The sequence below is a fragment of the Sylvia atricapilla genome, chromosome W (genome assembly GCF_009819655.1).
Source record: "Sylvia atricapilla isolate bSylAtr1 chromosome W, bSylAtr1.pri, whole genome shotgun sequence".
In the NCBI taxonomy this organism is placed as follows: domain Eukaryota; kingdom Metazoa; phylum Chordata; class Aves; order Passeriformes; family Sylviidae; genus Sylvia; species Sylvia atricapilla.
In genome coordinates, this window is record NC_089173.1 from 7,026,556 (window position 1) to 7,047,358 (window position 20,803).

The following is a 20,803-nucleotide window of genomic DNA, read 5'->3' on the forward strand; positions in this document are numbered from 1 at the left end:
CAGGGCCTCACCACCCTCACAGGGAAGAATTTCTTTCTAATATCCCATCTAACTCTGCCCTCTGGCAGTTTTGGACTTCAGTGTTTTTCCATTATGCACCCAAGGCTAGCATTTCTTTTTCCCCTTGTTCTTTTTCCTACTCTGAGTGCTGTATTTGGAGAAGGAGAGCAGAGTCCAGGCCTCCTGCCCTCGATCCTCCACTTCTGCTGTGGGCTGAGACCACAGACTGTGGTACATCTCTACCAAAGAGTAAAAAACCCCCAGCCTGCAGGAGATGTCCAAGTGGTGGTAGACCAAAGGAAATCTTGTCACCACACCTAATTGCCAGAAAAAAACACACACTAACTAAAAAAAAAATCTCAAACAGGCAGGAAGTCACATATCTACAGCAACTGCCTGGTGCAGCAGAGCAGTCTGTTTTTCATAAAGCATCCTTGTGAACAGAGTGCACGTGGGGCCTGAGGGATGGAAATGCATCTCCTGCCCTCGGACCAGGTGCCCTTGGCCTGCTGCAGGTCTGGGTGATGGTGGGAGCAACAGTCCAAGTGTCAAAGCATCACCTTTCACACTAGCATTCCCACCAGTAAATCAGAGGTATGACGCTGCCATGGCATTTTGAGGAAATCAGTGATGCCCACAGCAAGCCCTGGCTTTGCTTTCATGGCGGAAACACAGGAAGCAGCTCCAAGGGCTAAGAAGTGACTTTTATCCTTCTTTATTTGTTGACAATGTCAATTAAAAAACTGTTCAAAATAAAAACATGTTAGAAAAGTTGAACTTGCATAAGTAGTTTACAATAAATAATCATACATGACAAAGATACACTGGAAGGCAGCTGACACAACATCCATCTAAAGACAATCTCACTGGAACCTATTTACAAAGCACTGTAAACAAAGTATATATGGAAACATTGCTGTCCATCTGGCATGGCTTCTTTTCCCTTTTATTTTCTTGTGTTTTTTTGGCTTCTAGCTCTTGACAAACGCTTGATCCAAAAAGTCCCAGTGTGCCCTCCACCACATTACATCTCACAAACATGCATATGTACATAGCACAGGTTTCAACTGAGCCTGGGGACAGCGAGGACACATTTCCACCCTCTCTCTGGAGTGTCAGTGGCCCTTGGTTTGTTCTGCACATAAGCAGCCTAGTCCCCAGCCCAGCTTGGGGCAAGCAGAAGGGCCAGGCAGTACCGAGGGGTCTGGGCATGGCCTTCCCGAGCAGCAGTAAGTGCAGCAAAGGTCCTGCTCCTGGAAAACGATTCACAAGCACAGCAGAGCTTGGCTGCTGACCAAACCACTCAACTGTGTGCCCAGGGAGGGATGTGAGGAGCTGCCATCTGGCTGGGATGCTCTGCAGATGGCAAATGTAGCCAGACCTCTGTTTTGTCCTAGAAATAGCTTAAATAGGGTTTCTTATTACACTCCTTGAGATGTTTTGGAGTCTACATCTCCCAAAACACCATTTGCAATGTCCTGGCTAAATTTTAATGGCAAGGAGGGAGTTGTAATTATTGCCTCAGTTATGTCCTTCACAACCAACATAATGGTGTGACTGTAATGAGCTGTGGTGCCTCTGCACACCCTGGGACCATGCTGCCCTGTGAGATAAATAAGACATCATTAACAGAAGGTTATTTTATAATGCTGTTAAGGAAGGAAGGAAAACATCAGTTCTAAACTAGGGTATAACACCAAATAAGATAAGGAAAGCTGATACATATGCATGTTGCCTGTGTGCTGTGTTTGAGAAGCTGTGCAGGGATCTGTGAGGGTGCTGTACATCCTTGCTCCAGGAATATTCCAGCTCTTGTCAAAGCATAAATACCTTCCCTATCTCAAGAGAAAGTTCCTTTTCCCTAGCAGAAAGCTCTTGTGGGGTGGTGTGGGGAGAAGTGGCTGCTGGCTATATTCCCAGCCTTTGGGAAGGAGCGATGGAGAGCATAAAGTGGGCAGAAGGGAGCAGGGGACCAGCACATTTGGGGTTGTTTTTTGTTGTCAAGCAGTGTTTACAGTTCATATGGAGAAAAGCATGTCCTGCAAAAGGAAGCACAACAAAATTATAATCTCCTAGGATACCTGGACACTCGATGTGAAAACAAAGCAGGGGGTAGGACTTCTACATCATGCATAAGAAAAGGGATGGGGGGAAGAACAGCAGTTACCTGTTGTGCTAATCACAGAGCTGTAAGGAGGCAGCACTGTGCAAAATACCTTCCTATGTGCTCTGACAGGTGCTCCAGATCTGGCTTCCCCAAGGAGTTCAAACATCTTCATGTTAATTGCACATTTTAATCAGTATCAAGGCCACACAGGAACCACAGTATTGCTGGGCTCTAGTTTGCTACAGTCAACCAATGGGGAAAAAGAAGATGGATAGGGAAACCTTCCCCAGTTGCAATTATCTGAAAAGAGGAGCATGGTGCTTTTTTGGTTTCTGCTCAATGCCACCTCAGTAATATTTTCATTCAATAAATAGGTACTGGTGCTTTTGGAAAGAATGAAAGCATTAAAAAGTGCTTAAGCTTCTTCTAGGAAACTGCTGCTCAAGCCTTTGTGAGCAACAATCACTAGCAGAGTTTGTATTTGCTCCCAGTAGCAGGTACAATGAGGTATTAGTTGCTGCAGATGAACTGTGAATCATGGATCACTTGCTTACTGGTTCAGTTGTGACTGATTGTTTTTGCTTTATCTCCTTACTGAATGGAAGAAAAACTATTTTTTTCTCTATGACTTTTTTTTTTTTTTTTTTTTGGTAACAAAATACCCCAAACCAACAAAATAAGGAGGAAGAAGAGGCAAAGGATCCAGTTCCACTTCCCAAAAATACACCTGAGGTTACACACCACTGCCAGCAGTTTCTCCATGAATTCAGGCGATCACGGATGACTTGCGCCCTGGGTCCTCCCTGCCACACTCATCTGTCTGCTTCAGCAACCTTCTCACCAGCTTCTCCAAGTCCTTCCTGGATTTAAGCTCTTCCTCCAAACACTGCTTCATCCTTTTGTTTTCCTGCAAGGTGAAAAACAAAGGAATAAAGATGCAGTTAATGCCCATGCACTTTATGCAGTGAGGTACTTCCATTCATCTGCTGCCTGATGCCTCAGAGGTGATGAAATAACAGAGACATTTGATAGGAGTTTGTGAGGATGAAGAACATAAGTGGATCAAAGCACAAGTAACCCAAACAGACCCTTACTACCTCACAGACCTGCACAGAAGTTCCCTGACTTTGGGCAGGCAGAAACATCCTCCTGGAAACCTAATTTTAGCTTGGGTTGAAGAACCCTTTTCTCCTCTGATGGTTTCTCCCACCTCCAGACTTGGGACTGGAGGGAAGAGGACATATTTCCTCTGAGTCTACAAGAACTGGTGTCCACCAGACTCCTATAAAATGAACAGTCAAGTTGAAAGAGCTTTTGGAATAGAAGGAAAGTTTCATGTTACCACAAAGACCAACTAACTACTCCTTCCCTCTTGCTTTCTCTGGCACTCAAGCATGAAGGAAGAGAGGAAGTGGTCTCCAGCTGCGCCAGGGAAGGTTTATGTTGGATATTAGGAAAAGTTTCTTCATGGAAAGAGTTGTCAAACACTGGAACAGTCTGCCTAAGAAAGTGGTGGAGTCACCATTCCTGGGAGTGTTCACAGAATGTGCAGGTATGGCACTTTAGGACATGATTTAGTGGTGAACATAGTGGTGGTGCTGGGTTGATGGTTGGACTCCATCATCTCAGAGGTCTTTTCCAGCCTTAAAGATTCTGTGATTCTGTGATTCAGGGAGGTAGACCAGAAGAGAACTAATGCTCATTCAGGAATTTGCAGGATTGGACCAGGATCAGCAAGACTTTTCCAGGCACCGACCAGCTGAAGATAATCCAGCACAGACTGGTTGGCTTTCACTCAACTCCCAGCACAAGCAATCCTACCCAAATTACCTGCTTCAGCTCTTTGACTTCATCTTTCAGTGCATAAACTGTGTCAACAAGGCTTCTGAAAAAAGAAATTAAAGAAAAAAGAAATTAGAGTTGGTGTGCAGGAAAACAGTGACAGCATGGGACATGCTGACAGGAGAGTTGCATCCAGATTCTGCTTCCCAAGCATCAGGCCTGTGAGGGGACTCTGGAAACACAGCCCAGGAGCATTTATAGGCCACTGGTCCAAAACTCGGGGCTCTTTTCTCAAACCTCAATGTCTTATTCTGCTTTGAGTTATCAGCAAAGGTCTGTGGCTTTGGCTTCCTTGTTTATGCTATGGCAATAAATAACAATGACTTTAAAGGTGAAAATGCCTGAGCATCTTTTGTAAAGCAGCCTTGATTCCTTGAGGTTGTGCTGCAAAAGATCAAACATGAAAGGAACACACTGACTGGGTTGGAAAGGGAGAGGCTCAACACAGTCATCCAGATGTAGAAGTTACAGAACAGTCTGGGAGCACTCACAGGCAGGTGCCAGGCAGGCTTCTGAGGGGCAGCAACAGCCCAGTACATCAGTAGTTAAAAAATAAGAGCCACTTGTTTGGTTCTGTCTTTGCTGACCCCATTATCCTACATCTGGATAAGTCATAAACCAGGGATCCAGACTCAGAGGGATACAGCCACATCAGGGCAGCTTGGAAGGCGGCTCTGTCCTTAAAAAAGACAAAATTGCAGTTGAAATTGTTTGGTGGTTCTTTGCCAGAACTAAGGCAGCAGTCAATGACACCAGGCCTGCTCCTCTGTGGAGACACAGAAGGAGAGGGCATTGTTTTTTAATGCCCTTCCAAAAAGTGACACAGGGATCAACCGGCAAGTGGAGAGCAGTCGCACTTACTTTTCCTCCGTGACCATCTGGCCATTGCTTCGTGTTTCCTCTATGATGATTTTCTCTTCCTCAGGAAGAAGGACTTGGGGAATGGAGTCTTTACGAGAGCCTGTGTACAAGAATTATTCATGAGGGAGAAAAAGGGGTAATCTTCCCTGGTGCCCATGCTACATCAGAGACAGAAGCTCTCATTCTTCCTGCTCCACCATCAGCCTGGGGCAGGCTGGAGATGTCATCTACATCCCACTAACCCAGAGCTACAGCAGCAAGTGGAAAATTTTCAAGAGTACTCATTGCATCCAAAGTTCCATCATGACATAAATGAAACCATTCAACTAGGGTCAAGAGCTCCCCAAAGAACCATGGCCTCCCTTTTTTCTATGTACCATTATTTGACAGTTCAGTGATTGAATTAGCTGACATCTCATCAGCAATGATAAATAGTTATATTTCCAGAGTTGAAGATGTTAGGTTCTTATGAAGCAGGTTGTTCTTAAACATGCAGCTGATTGAGAGATAATATTCATGCTTCCTTTCTAAAGCTATAAGCAACCTGAGATTATCATCAGGTAATCACTAGTGAAATAGCAGTGTCTCATCTGCCCTCCTACCTGCTTCATTCTCTGTGCTTAGAAGAAAAACAATGGCAACTAAATCACTAGGTAGATAAAGCTTCCTTATCTCAAAGATTGAACACTACAGTTTCTTAGCATGAGTCTCATTGCTGTATGATGTAACATCTGTTTTTTCCCAAAGGGGTTATCAGTGTTGTAGGCAGAGTAGGAGCTAAATAATGTAGTTGTGTGCTCACCTGAGCTGAGAGCTTGCTGGAAGCCTGCCCCAGTACAGTATGCCTCAATCACCTTCAGGATCTGAGCATCCTCCTCCAGCGCAGCAGTACCTGTAAAACATTGCAAACAACAGCAGGCACAAAAAGCAAGGTACTCTGGCCTTGTCTCTCCCAGTCTTTGCTCCCAAGTCCCTTAAGAGATCATGTTGTTTCTTTGGCTGACTGTCTCTGGGACTTAGGCCAATCTGTTTTGAGGTCCTTTACATTTTCTGGCCTTTGTGGCATCAAGCACCATGACCAAATGGTATGAAAACTCATCTTTAGTTGCTCATCTTGGCAAAACTCAGGGGGTGATACCCTGCTTTGGGTGCAGGCTGCACTGGGAGATGGGCAGGGAAAGCAGCCCTAGTGTAGGAGGTCTGGTACAGCAGCATCAGAGCAGGACTTGGAAACATGAAGTGTTAATTTCCAGCCTCTGCTCAGTGCCATCTTCTCAAGGGAGAGAGCTAATCGTGGAGATGTGCACAGCAGCTTGACCATGGCTGAGTGACCATGGCCTTTCATGTAAAGCCCCCAAGGTGTGCCCCAAGTGGGCTTTAGGGAACTCTCAGGACACCCCTCTTTGCAGGTGAACACCCCTCTTGGGATGGGGACCTTTTAGTTTCCTAGTTCCCCATGGACACTGTTCAAGGACCTGCTGGCATGGCCAGGTAAGAGTTTTTCCCAGCTGTCAGACCTATTTTGGTGACTCTTGATGTGCAGTTTAATGCAGTTTTTAACTACTTGGAAGTAGTTCCTTGGCTTCATATCCAGAATAAGACCACCCATAACCCATGACCTTGTGCTAGCAATCACAAGGAGGATGGTGGCATGTCTGGCAGTCATAACTGGGAAGGGAGCAGGGATCTGTCAGAGGCTGAGGACCAGTGCACTTCCAGAAATCTCCCGTGCTCAGGAGCACATAGGCTCACAGTGAGAGCATCCTGTCACATCCTGCACTGCAAGAAAGGGTGTTTTCAAAGTCCCATGGAGATCACTGAGAACACATAAATCTCCAGAAATGAAAGTAAAATAGAATCACAGAATGGTTGGGGTTAAAAATCATCTAGTCCAAATCCCTGCCATGGGCAGGGACACCTTCCACTAAACCAGGCTGCTCCAAGCCCCATTCAACCTGGCTTTGAACACTTACAGGGATGGGGCAGCCAAAGCGTCTCTGGGCAACACTTACTTTTCCGAATAACAAACTCTTCATCCGATGGTTTTCTCTCAGTTTTCCTTTTTGGAAGAAACTTCTTCATTGTTTTTGGACTTTTGCTGGAATCCTACAAAGAAATAGACTCTTGTGTTTAACCAGAACCAAAAGCAGCTGGAACAGTGGAGCAGCACAGCTGGGTGCAGCTACCCATGCTACATACAACACGTTAGAGAGCTACAAAGCAGACAATGACAAAGTTGGGAAAAATGATAGTTTTTGCCCTTCACATGTACCAGTTGTGACCCACTGCTCCCTGGAACAGCAGTGAGAATTGCACCTGCAGGTTTGGGCCAGGACAGGCTCCTCTAGTAAATTCAACTCTTCTCTAAAATCCTTTAGCCAAAGAATTCAAATACATTCATAGAACTTTTAGTCTGCTTACCAACTCTGTGCTCTGTGCTAGAAAACTCTAAAATGTGGTTTATTTCATTGACTTGATTTCTAATATAAAAGAGTTGGCAAATAGCTCTGCTTCTAAATTCTCACCATTTGAGAGTATAAATCCCACACACACATATACACAGAGAACAGACAAACACACGCAAAGTTACTGTTTGCTATGACTCCATGAGTAAGAAACACAAGTTTCTTCACTCAGTTAAAAATCTTGCTGATTTGGAGAGAATTACTGTATTAGTAGGTTACATGCAATAAGGATTTAAAGAAGAGGTATGCCAGGAGGGTTAAGTACCAAAACACTAAATCCTTTCTAAGAGTTATCTCAAAATATATTTGCCATTTATTACTGACTCTGACAATAACTTACTGATACAACGAGGCAAAATTAAGGTCATGCAAGCACAAGAAGCATTAACAGGAACAAGCATTCTGTGCCATGACAAGCCAGAGACGTATCTACCCTTACCTTTAAGATATAAGACATCCTCTACAATAAATATGTAAAGAAAGAGAAGATGAGTGTGAGAGGCTGATGATTTTTATCAGCAAGTCCATTAAATTCACAATTCTAAACCACATTTCAATGTTAGTCCTGTGATTAATGCAGCACACCCTCTGTACTGGTTTTAAAGCACTATCAACATGCAAAGGAGCACCTTGTCATGCAAAACTGTAAATTTACATGCGAGATGCAGGGTGAATGGGCATTAATACACTATAAACACACAGATAACATGCTTCCTAGGTTAGTAGTGGGTGTCTGTGGATATTGGTTTCCTAAACTGGCGCTTACAACTGCAGGAGCCCCATGTGTCTGGCCCCATCCAAGCCCCAGGGAGCACTCAGTGTCTGCGCTCAACACCAGTCACAAGGGTCCCAATCTAGCCCAGTCAGGATGCCAGGATGCTCTGCCCACCCTGGTGACAATCTCCTAGGACTCCATCTTCTCAAAGGGGATCTTCCATCCTTGCTGAAGACCTGACCATGTCAGGCATCAGCACTGCAATGCCTTGCTGCTCCACTGGCAGGGACAGGGAGCTCCCTGCATGTAGAGTGCTTTCAGCCACTCAATGAAATCTCTGTACACAATGGTTTGGTCGGTTCTGCTCCCCCCCTCAATGACCTTGGCCTGTGGTTCCTTCCCCCTCAGTGTGTCCCCATTGGCTTCAGGTCAATGCCCTCACCTGCCCTTTGCCCCACCCCCAGACCCTCTACTTAAGGGGAGACGGAGCTGAGGTTCCCTCTCTCACCCCTCTTGCCTCTCTTGCCTCTCGCCCTCTCTCTCGTTGCCTTCTCCTCCCACCCCGGCTAGGGGTGGGGGGAGAAAATAAAATGGACTCTCGTGCTTAACAAAGAGACTTGCCTCATCTGTTTCCCTACCGGCACCTGCACCTCCCTGGACACGATGAACACTGGTGCCACACGAAGCAACACCTGCACATCCTGTGGAGGATTCCATCCCTGCATCCCATCCCTGGTATGCTTGATCCAGGGAGCCACTAGGCTCTCCTGCAGGTCTGCCCAGCAAAGTCCTGAACCCTGATGTTATAGTCTTCACCTCATGCAATACAGCCAGTTTAAAAAAAAAGGAGTAGAAGAAATTATCTGTAAATCTTTTTCCCTTTGCTAAACTGAATCCAGACACAGCACTTTACCCACAGAACTTACCTGTTCTGTCATTTCAAATGATTACTGGAAACAGAACAGGAAAAATGACCCAATTTCAATGGAAATAACAAGAGTGAGGTGCCATACACAAGCAGGGTCTGAGGTTTCCTGAGCACAGCTGGGTACAAGAAAGTGTACAAGACTGTGCCATCCCATCCTACACTACAAGAAGACAAGCAAAGTAACACTGGATGTCTAAAAAATCTCTACTCTTTTAATCAAATTGTCCCACTTGCTTCCCTGCAAGTAACCTTTGAAATTTGTATTCGTTCATTATATCTTCATTATAGGAAGGTCTTGCATGGAGCTGTCAGCATTGTTTATTTTGTGCTCTACTTGACATTAAAAAAACTAAAATAGGGATTCTGTTTAGTGATTAAGCATTCCAGAGGGAGAGATGAGACAGATGTGGATCTGCTTGGGCCAACAACCAAACTTATTTCCCATCTGTCATTGAAGGCTTGTATCCATGAGTCTCTCCCCAGGCTCAGGCTGGACTGACTGAGTACCAGGCTGTGCCTGCCCAGATCTGCTGGACATGTTGGCCTTTGGATTTCTACCGACATGGCCAGCACAGCTTGTTTCCATGGAAGCCACATTTTTGGTCCTATGACACCTTGCAAGATACCATCCAGCATGCTATCCCTTGAGATTCACTGCAGGCTAGGCCTCTGTGGCAAAAACCTCTCCCCTGGTTTCAACACAGAGAGTTTAATTCCTGCTATGAGTGGCAGCAGACAAGAAACTGCAAAGGACCACTGTATTAATGATATCACTCAATCTGTGTTTTTTTCCCACAGAAAATTTTCTCTTCTACCTCAAACCTCTACCTATAATTTTAATTCACCATGCAAGCAAGAAATGGTTTAGCCTCCATCAGGAATTTGGAACATGCAAAGATTATGGGTAATTTTCAGTCTGCTCAGTTGGTATTTAAACAATTTAATTCCCAAACTGAAATGTGTTACTTTACAAATTCTAAGAAATAAATGCAACAAGATTCAATGAGGCTACTTAAAATCTCTACCTGGAGCAGCAGACCCACAGTCCTGCCAGCTGCCAGACTCTCCATCCCTAAGTGCTGGGAGGGCTGAGAGGGTCCAAGCCCCCTCCCTGTCCCCATCCCCTTTGGGGCAGAAACACTCCCAGGGCTGCTGTACCAAGAAAGGCAGCTGACTCAGATCCAGAGTGCTCACTCAGTAAGGGGAACATTAACTGAGGTACTGGTGAGTAATTCCAAAAATTTAACATGAGGTAGGGAAAGAGAGCACTACATTAGTGGTGCAGGGTGACAACAGAGCTAGGCTGTATTTTGGGTTTTCCCACACCACATCCTAGCTCCCAGGCTGGGATTCCTGCAGGTGAAGCCATCCCTCAGCTGCTGCCTCCCAGCAGGACCTTGCTGTGTAACACTCAGGTAGGTAGCAAAGGAAGGTCAAGCCCCACATCCTGCTCTAGCTACCTAAACAGGGTGGAAGACACAAGAAACATGGGCAAGCATTTTGCCTCTTCCTCGTGGTGCATTATTGCTTCTCAGTCCTTTACCACTGAGCTGCTGCAACAGCTGGAACGCATTCCAGCAGGGAGCAGGTCCCTGTCCAAGCTCAGACCACGGCAGGAAGGAGGAAAGGGGGCAGCTCCACCATGGCACTGCCAAAAGACAGGGCTCAATGGGACACCCAGATGTGGGACTGGTGACATCCAGCAGCTGAGGGTGCTGGCCATGGCAGCCAACAGCAAACATCCAGTCTGCAAACACATGTACTCATGAGTCCTGTGTAGCACAAAGCCTGGCACAGCGACCAACATCCATCATAGGACTGGGACCAAACTAGCAGTCATTTCTCTCAATATCCCCAAGAACCTACATTTCTGTGCCCTTGTTGTGGGATACAAAACGTGGACACAAGGTCTATGGATTGTGTGAAATCAGGGTCCTGGACAGGCAGGTGGGATTATTACCTCTTTGTAACTCAGTGCTGCTGATGGTCTGAGTGGAGGAGCAGGACGGAGGCAGCTCAAGCTCCAGGGCTTGAGGATTTTGGGGGGTTCCAGAGGCCCACGGATCTGCCCAGCTGAACTAAATGTCTGAGAAAATAGATGAGAAGAAAACCAAGACTGTTAACCACCAAACAAGGCAGAGAAGTGGAGGGGGATGGACAAGCATTAAGATGCTGAGACATCTAAGTTGCAACAAAAATAGGGCAGGATACATGTAAAATGGTATAAGCACAACATGGTCACAAAGCAAAGGGCAGGATGGGTCTTACAGCTGTCATGTTACCTCAATGCCAGGGTGCTGCTGAAACAGAGAGCTCAGGCAGCAGTGAAGAACCCAGGCAGCAGAGGCCGGGAGGTGACACTTACTGAATGAGGGCTCCAGGACTGTGTTTTGGAGATGGTGCTGCATGTCCCTTTGGTCAGCCTTTGCAAGTGGTCAAGCCATTCGTGCAAGTCCTGGCTGGTGCTGCAGAACACAGTGATCCGCTCCATCATGTTCCCTGTGGCAGGGGGTTAAATAACTGTCTTTAGCAAGGGGTAGAGACTCAGGAGGAAACAGGGTGAGATTGGCTCAGCACAGCAGGAAATGGCCCTTCACAGTTTGCACAGTCCAGTGGCTCCAAAAAGGCCAGGGCAAAGATAGAAACAGAATCATGGGATCATTAAGGTTGCAAAAGACATCTGAGATCATCAAGGCTGACCATTAACCCAGCCCTGCAAGGTGTACCACTAAGCCATGTCCCTAAGCATCTCATCTACAATGATGACTGTCCATCCTACTCTGTGCAACCACTGACAGTGTGGGAGCTGCAAGAAATGCTAGGGGAACTGGTGAGATGGATGTGTGAGAATTATTTAGTTTTGAAGGTCATTAAACACAACACTTCCATGATTAACAGGATCCTGACACCAAACACCACCAGCGCAAACAGCTGCACTGCAGCCCAGGCACTGAGCATGAAATGATTGTGTATAGCTACAAGTAATGAGATAAACTGAAGGGGAAAATTGGATGAAAGCTCTCTGATGACCAGAACCATTAATCTGTCAATAAATAAGGTACTCAGAGCTACAAGGGATGGCTACTGGATGCAGACAGGGCATGCCAGTGCAGAGCAGTGCTACCGGGCTGAGAGATTTGTCCCATACAAAACACTATGGTCTCCAATGGCAGCCAGAGGCAGAGCTCCAGGGCACTTGGAGGAGATTGCATCAAGAAGGACAGAGGTGCTCAGACACTCAGACAACACATGGTAAAAGAGCAGGAGGAAGATCATGGTGGGGAGTAAGGGGAAGGAGGACCAGTACTTCCAGTGGCAACTGTTGTTTGCACTGGGAGGACCACCCCAGGCAGAGGGCCCCACTGACCTACCTGTGATTTCAAACATGTGCTCATTCCCTTCGGCATCTTCCAGCTTTGTCAGTGTCATTCCTGTCAAAGGCAGCTTTCCCTGGGAGAATTGAAGAGCAATCAGTGTCTGCAGGTGTTGTTTTGCTTGTTTCTGCTGATTCCTTTCTCTTTGAAAATCGCCATTAAAAATTAATTTGTGAAGGCTTCAGACTGCATGAAGAGTCTCCTTTAATGTATGGATCTAGATTTCCCTGCACAACTAGGTCAAACCCCAGAGATGAGGCTCCCATGACAACTGAGTCATCCCTGCCTCATCTGCCGCCCTTTCCCTTCATTCAGTGCAAACCTTTTTTACAGTCAAGTCAGAAGGATCAATTTCCCGTGGCTTTTTCTGAAAGCCTTCCCCATCCCTCTAATTTGCATGCTGAACTGCCTGCTCACCTTACACCCACCGATGGGTCAAGTCAGAAAACCCAGCCAAATATTTCCCAAATCTTTCTCATCTCCCTTGCTATGACAAATGACACATCAAAATAAGAGCATGCTTTTCCTGGCAGTGTTGATGGTTTCAGACAGGTGGAGAAAAACCAAGCTCTCAACAGCCATTGGATGGTATTGGAAAATGGTAAAACACAAGAAATGCAGAGTTATACATAGTACCTCAGGAGTGGAATTTTCATGCTCTTTGCAGTGGGCTTTATAAATATTTTCCAGAGATGGCACAAAACTGAGAGCCAGCTGGCTGGTCAAAACCCCACAGCTAAGTCAGGACACCTTACATACACACCCCACTCTCAAGAACAGCAGGTAGAACAACAGGTTTTGAGGTTTTTCCTTTTTCTTTCTTTTTTTTTTTTTTTTTTTTTTTTTATTTAACAGCATTCACTTACCAAATGCTGCTTAACCAATTATCAGGACAAAGGCATTGGCTATCCTGGTACATGGTAAAGCCAAGTCCTAGCCCCCAGCCTGGGGTGTTTGCATCACAACAGAGAGTTTGAAGGATGTAGAGGACTTGAATTTGATAAGAACTATCTGATTTGCTTTTTTACACTGAAGGCTTTGCAACTTCAAACTAAGCATGCCTACCTGATAGATGAACCCACTCATCCGTGGGCTGGCAGATAGCATCAGCAAAACATTGGAAAATAACAAGAAATACCGCTCCTCTTTCTCCTGGGAGGATTAGAATTTAGGTTAGTCAAGTCTGCAGGGCATCACAAGCACCTGCCTCTAGCAAACTGAACCTGTTGCAACTGGAATCCCAGCCTGTGAGATCACCCCCAAACCAACTATTCTGGCTTTTTTTTCCCTACAGCATCTCATTTATGCACCAGTTTTCCCTGCCTAGATTTTTGTCTGCATCCTGCTAATTCTCTTCCAATGATTGCAGAGTGCCTCAGAAGGCCTTATGTCCCCCAGCATCTCACATCCCAAACAAGAAAGACTTTTGGGACTAGATGCTGCACGGGTTTGTTTTACAAGTCTTGCCTTCCCAGGGAAAAATTGCTACAGCAAGCAATTCAGTGCTAACAGGTACTTTCCCACACTGAGCATGCAGCACGCATGGCTTTAGCACCACTGGGGAAGGTCTGTCAGGCACTGGTGCGATACATTAGGACCAGTAGAACAAGAATCGCTCCAGTTAGTTCCAAAGCACAGTCAGCTCTGGGATGAGGCATCAGAGCAGCCCCTGTGCTGCACATAGGACATTTTATAGTCACTCTCATTTCTCAGAGTAAGTCACAGGGGAGAAAGAGGGAAATTAATGTGCTATATGACACTGAGATACTTATTTTCTTGAAAAGTGTGTCACCAAAGGCCTGAAGCTAAGCCTATGGGGCGCCTGACTCACTCCAAAGATGTTCACAGTCCCATTGCACAGCTCTTCACAAGGTAAAATTATTTATCAGCATTATTTGTCATCAGTTTGTGGCCTGGAAGGGGAGGAACTGCTGCCTTGCATCACTTACCCCAGGAACAAGTGGGTATTCAGACACGAGGTCTTTAGCCAGCAGAAGGAACACCACACTCACCTCACTTCCCCCAGACTGCACCATAACCTGGGACATGTAGATGACATTTCCCATAATTTTTATGTCCTCTCCTTCCCAGCGCTGGATGGATTCAGAAAGGATTTGCAGCTCAAGTTGTTTCCTCTTCCTCAGCTCCTGGCATTGCAACTGGGAATCACAGTAAAGCTTTGTTAGCTGAAGGGCAGAAGCAAACCCAAACCAGCCTAGTTTCACCAGCAACACTCACACAGCCCTGTGGGCTCAGGGATGGTCATGTCAGGGATCAGGAAAGCCTGCTTTGGCCCCATTACACAAAGTTTGTTAAAAAATCACATCCTAGTAATTTATGAAGTAATGATTACATTCAAATGTCAAGGAAGTTGCAAACTGCACTCAGCAAACTTTTCTTTCCAAACCAGCCCTACCTCTGAGTTCAGGGTCACAATTTCCAAACCAAGACAGCTGCACAGTTAAATGTCTTTCATTTTGCTACTGCTTAGGGGGAATTTGCCCATTTTGTCTAAACAACAGAGTTGAACTTGCAGCACTGCAAGTCCCCACAAGTCAGATGGGTGGATATTTTCTAACCAAAATCTGGGAACCCAAAAGCAGGACTGGGAGGGGCTGTAGGTTAGCACAAAAAAGAATCTTCTGACAGTGCTGTAATTGAAAAGACTGCACCACTGCTGGGCAGCTGGGGACTGGAGAAGCTCCAAGGAGGGACCCGTCTCTCATCAGCTCTCAGCAAGAGAGGACAATGCTGACTGAACAAAGAGTCCTGCAAATCCAAGCAATACTTTCTTTAACTGACTCTTCTGTCAACAGGGAAAAATTCTGCAAAGCCAAACCAGGGCTGTTTTCACCAACTACTTGTTTTTTTCCAAACCCCTTTTTCTGACAGAGATTTTCCTCCTTTCCAATTCATTGACTATCCAGCTCTTCAAAGAGAGAGGCTGCACTGGGTCTAGTTTGAAACCACATACATTTGAACCAAACTGTGGGGGTTTACTCTGGTTCTACAACTGTTGTATGTTTTGATGGCTCCCCAAGTGTCCAAATCCAATGTTCCCAGGATAAAAATCCATATATGATCCACAGGAGTTCATCACAGTCTGTGCAGAGGCACCGCTGTGAATCACAGTGGCTCCTTGGTCCCTCCCTGCCTTTGCTCAGGAGCCTTCCTGGCCCTATAACAGGATCACATACCCATCACAAGGGGCACCTCTGCCAGTCCAACCCCAAATCCACATTGAACCTCTTTAGTTGTGTCATAATGACATTAAATTACTCATCACCCAAGTACACATTTCAAGTAAAACCATCCAGCACTTATGAAATTTCCTAAAGATTAATGACACTTTGTAATTTAAATGAGTTATTCCCCTACTAGCTTCCAGAATAAATGGAAAGGGTGCTGAGTTTCTAAGTAAATGTAACATGATCTCCCTTTCCTGTTTTCTATGAACTTTCTCCTCCCCATCTTTTATCTCCACTGCTAAACACTTGCATCTGTCACAAACATGTGACATCTGTTGTGCTAAAGGAAGGAAGCTGGACCATATCTGAAATGGTTATAGTGAAAGGTTCTCTGTGGCTACAAAGCAAGAGAGACTAGAGCTTTTTTAATAACCAAAAAAAGCTTTTCCAAGTAAAAACTTTGTGCACATGGATGGCTTTCCCCCCTCTATTTCATCTCAGTGCAGCAGGACTTTGAGGGGTGCAGATGACAGAGTTCACAGAAATAGGTTTGTTATCTCTGACTCATCCCTTCTCTCTGTTCCCTACCAATGGCCATGGCACATGGAGCCACATATTACTGGAATGTGGTCCAAGCCTCCTGATGCCCATGGAGCAAACCTCAGCAAAACCAAGAGTTACTCCATGGGCTCAGAGGGGAACTTCGCATTGGTACCAGCACTTGGGTCAGTCACAGCCGTGCTAATCTCTCCCTCAATGAACAAGGGGTGGTCTAGTTTCAGGTGGCAAATGATTAGGGAGGCAACAGGAGATGAAAGGGACCCTTCTGCCACCATGGTCTGTACATGGCTTTCAGTAATAGAGGAGAAACGTGGAGATCCACCATCTCTGCTCTGGGACCATAGAACCAGCATGCACTTGCTGCAGCCAGAGGAGCAGCTCTAGGTTTGAAATGTGAAATTAAGTTTCTTTGTAACCCATCTTTTCCATTCCAAAAGACCTTTTTTCCTAATGAGGAGACAAATGTCAGGCTTGACTCATTTTTCATGAAATGCAGACCTGAAATGGAGTGCTCTATTTTAAGAATTGCCACCTACCGCAAGGGACTTGAAGGATGTGACAGCTTTCAAAACAGCTTCATGATCTGCATGCGCCTCCTAGTGAAAGGAGAACAAATTTCTCAGCCATCAGCAGCAATGGCACCCACCCTGAGCATCACCCACAGTCCCAGTACACTCAGGGATGAGGATACAGGCAGTGTGGGCTTCAGGAGGAGGTCAAAGTCCCCCAAGTACCTTCCCCACCATCCACTTCAACATGGCATGGCTAAAGGCAGCTATGCAATTCACTGATACCAATTTAATGAATGTGAAGTGGCCAGAGCAAGAGCAGGTATGATTTGACTTAGAACAAATCTGACTTGCAAAGAAAAATCAATGAAAACAGGCAGTGGTGCAGGGTGCACCTTTAGGAAGGAAACTTCTATTGATGTGCCAGGTATTCCAGCCACTGCTCCATCAAGGGTGGAAATCCACGAGCATCAAGGGGGCTTCACCTCTGGGTTTAAGGGAGGGCATGTATTGTTATGATTCAGGACAGCTCATGTATCGACACGTAGAACTCTGGTTTCTCAGAGGGCTTATAGCAAAGTTTATTGAAAGACAGATTCTTTTTATACAGTGTTTCGGTACAATGAATAGGATTGGTCCTTTAGGGCACCACCTTCTTGTAAACATCTCTACCAGTACACAAGTTGGGCAAACACCAGATGTCAGGAGGACAGTATCTACAAGGATTGTTTTGGGTTCCTCCTTATGATTTCCCAGGCCAGACTGAGAGAGTTCTGTAGTTGGCTTTCCCACAGGCTTCAAGGCACTGCCTGGAGCCTAAGAATCCATGTTCTGACCACTGTCAGTTCCCACAGGCATGTCTGAGCAGAGAGCTCTTGGGCCAGGTAAAAGCAGAATGGTGCCCCTTATCTCTGACCCCAGCTGTATGCTAGTACTCTCCCAGAATTTTCTCCTGGATCCAGGGCCCTGCTCCTCACCAAGTCCTCATGCCAAGCAAATTGTAAGGTGTCTAGGTTGTGATGGAGCTGTCCCTGCAGCCTGGGATTGCTCATCTAGAATGTGGGACGAGTGGCTGCCCTGAACACACCTGCCCCCTCAGCAGCTCTGCAGCAGTGTAGGGAATGCTGTGATGTACATCCACACTGCTCACAACCATCCTCTTCCCACAGCATCACAGCTTAAACCTCACCCCTACTGATTCATGCAACAAAACTCCCACACCCAGCTTAGAAACTAAGAGAAATAGGTGACATGTGTGTCCCTAAATCCACTGCTGAATTGCCTGCAAAGAGCAGGCAAAGAGCACATTGTCCCTGCACAGGCATGGTGGCTGCAGCCAGGCTCAGCTCAGTCCCTGCTGCTCAGCTCAGCCAGGTAAGAGGGTACAGGTAGGTCTGGAGTGTGCCTACTCTGAAGGCTCTCATGCCTTCTCTTATGCAGGAGTATCCCTGGCTCAAGCATAGAAGTTTTAATCCTTTGGCTTGATTGTAGGTCATGGATAAGTGTGCTGAATTAACTGGTAATTTAAACTGGATGAGGGGAAAAAGTAAACTTGCTTAAAAACACAGTTACTTCTGTTTTCTTCAGCCCCTTGCATCACTCCTGAGTTTTCCCTTCCTGCAGCTGAAGTGCACCAGCAGTGAGTAGCAGAGCTCCAATAGCAGAGATCGCTACAGTCCCTTGGGCAAGAAATGTCCTGAAGCAGACCTGCTTCTTGCCAAGGAAGTGTCTGTGCCCTTGGCTGCTCTTTCTGCTCCCAGGGACTAGCTCTCCACCCGTGTCTGTGCTGGCTGCCAGATCCACATCTGTGCAGCTCTGCCTCCACCCAGGAGCACAACCCTGGGGCAAGGGGTGGGAATGTGCCTGTGAGTCACAGGAGTGAGAGGCCAGGCTTAGGAATCTCATCAAATGATAACAAAAACACAGATTTATTCTTGGCTGTGCAAATAAACAGCAGCTGCAGCCCGACCCTAGACTCTGCTTTTACTTGTGCTGGAAATGGCCCATCTTTGAGGAAGGGCTGGGGTGAAAAGCAGGCAATGCATTTCCACAGTATTCCTCAGACTTTTCCACCAGTTTCTCACTTTTAATCTGAAAGGTGAATAATGTCTGGGAGACATGGGACATCTCTTTGGAGATGTGGCAAGTACTTTTAGCCACATGATGCTCAAATACCAAGAGGCAGAAGTGTCTCTTGAAGCTCAGGGAGCAGCTCTGGCAGCATCAAGGGGCAGAGCCTGCCCAGCAGCTCCACACCCTACCTACCTCCATGTGCCGCTCCAGCTCCTGCAGCAGTGTCACATATTTATCCAGCCTCAGGAAGGGTTTGCTGAGGCTTGTGGTCAGAATGAGAATGCCTGGGCTGGATGCACCCTGCCTCTCCATGAACTTCTCCAGCTCATCACTATAAAAAGAGACAACAACAACAAGGACTCTCAGAGCTGAGGGCTGTGTTTTGCTGCCTCCCATGCTCTCCTGATGTCCAGGGCTCTGCTCTGAGCTGGTGTAGTGCCTCTTTAAAGGCAGTACAAACTCCTCTCTGAGCACCCCCAACCCACCACCAACTCCATGGAGCAGGCAGGGAGCTTCTAGCCAAGCAAGACCCTTCTCCCTTGGAAAGCAGGAGAGGATGCTGTGTGGCCACAGGTGGAATGCACAGCCCCCGGGGCACATTGGTGCCAGCAGCTGGTCCCTCAGCACAGCAAGGTGGCACAGGGCCAGGTATCTGGTGGATGGAGAGAGGGGAGGGGGGTGGGGGCTGCATAGGCTGGTGCTGTGCTGGAGGAGGCTGCAGCAATGCACTGGGGCCCTTCTGGAAGCTGTGATGCAGGTGTTTGCATGCACATTTCTCCAGAGAACATGGCTTCTGTGTGTCAGCACATTTGCCAAAGCTGATTCTTTGGTTGATTTAGGAAAAGGAGTCAGACTGAGGAATTGAATGAATGAGTAATTTGCTGGAGCCAGGCTTGTTGTTACACTGATATAAAGCTGGATTTCAGCAGGTTAAGTAAATACATTGTGAGTTCTCATTGCAGAATGGGAAGACTTAAACACTATGGATGTGGTGCTGGCTTTCCCATCATTGCAGGGAGGACAGCTAACCTGCATTAGGAATGACACAGTGGTAGCATCTTGGCTTGGCACACTTTTGAGCAGGACATCACACAAATTCAAGTGTCTACTAATGTGGGTCACATTGAAGAAAGATGTTATTAATGTGATCTACCAATGATCCTGAAAATCAACCATTTGGTTGAATAGAAGCTTAATTAATAAACTGGGTAACTGGGTGACTCGATGACCATCCTCCTTCTGCAGTGATGTGCCCCCTCACCATGGTACCACAGGGGAACACCCTCCCATTTGTCGGTGTGTGAGCACTTGAGCAGTGGGTCTGAAACAGCATCTGGGTCCTTTAGCAAGTAATCACAGAAGATACTATTGCCAGAGCTGAGGCTGCCTGTTTGACCCAAGGTGGGAATCCTGTATGTGCAAAAAGGACCTGTGAGATCAGCTCTGAACACAAGCAGTGTGAGTTGTCTTCATGCTGAAGCTGAAAGGCCCTGCTGAAAAGCTCAAAGCCCCAGCAGCAGGAAATATCCTTGCCCTATTGTCAAAACAGGTCAACAGCCATGCCAGGCCAAGTATTAATAACGAAAGTTAACTTTTTAAAGGAATCTGAATCTCCTTCTCCATCACTCACCTGTGCTGTGTGAGGACATTCACTGCTGAAGGGTGGTTAGCACAGTATGTCAGGTACAGGGAGCAGAACTGGGGCATCAGGTTCATGAAACAGCCTCCCACACACTGCTGGTTCTCAGGGAGCCTACAGACACCAACACACCAGCCATGTTAAGCCTCTGGATCTGCACCCTGCAGCCACAGCACTCTCAGGGACCTGCCCAGGAACTACCCACTGCTCAGGGAAGTTCCCAGGTCACCTCATAACTGCAGCACTGAGCAAAATACCCACACCTGCCACCTGGGGAGGAGGAAGAGGGGGACCCTCAGGTGGGTCTGTTCCTGTGGTGCAGACAGTGAGCATCACAACCCATTATCAGCCTCAGACAACCTGTGACAACCTGATATGTATCACCAGCAGAGCTACAGCTGGGATGATGAGGATGCAGATATGCTGGAACTAGGGGCAGTGCAGGGGCAGGTCCCACTCTCTGGGCTGCCTGTGAATATGAAAAGATGGAGAAAGAAGGAGAAGCCACGGCCTGAATATATTCCAAATATTCAGTCTTTCC

At 46.6% G+C, this 20,803-nt stretch overlaps 1 protein-coding gene across 4 annotated transcripts in view; it reads right to left on the minus strand.

The window, feature by feature from the left end:
- Window positions 1-699: 699 nt before the first annotated feature.
- The window catches only part of LOC136373309 (rho guanine nucleotide exchange factor 6-like), a 46,124-nt gene continuing 26,020 nt past the window's right edge, over window positions 700-20,803 (minus strand). The window contains exons 6-20 of one of the 4 annotated variants that reach the window (XM_066338201.1): window positions 20,254-20,376; window positions 18,816-18,954; window positions 16,578-16,637; window positions 14,305-14,451; window positions 13,358-13,444; window positions 12,290-12,368; window positions 11,284-11,417; window positions 10,879-11,004; window positions 7,715-7,735; window positions 6,823-6,916; window positions 5,613-5,702; window positions 4,811-4,910; window positions 3,938-3,992; window positions 2,849-3,014; window positions 700-2,039 (exon numbers count right to left, since the gene is read on the minus strand). In XM_066338201.1, coding sequence (XP_066194298.1) covers window positions 2,874-3,014; window positions 3,938-3,992; window positions 4,811-4,910; window positions 5,613-5,702; window positions 6,823-6,916; window positions 7,715-7,735; window positions 10,879-11,004; window positions 11,284-11,417; window positions 12,290-12,368; window positions 13,358-13,444; window positions 14,305-14,451; window positions 16,578-16,637; window positions 18,816-18,954; window positions 20,254-20,376 — 1,396 coding nt within the window. In that variant the 3' untranslated portion in view covers window positions 700-2,039; window positions 2,849-2,873. The other 3 variants (XM_066338205.1, XM_066338203.1, XM_066338204.1) reach the window with 3 other exon arrangements.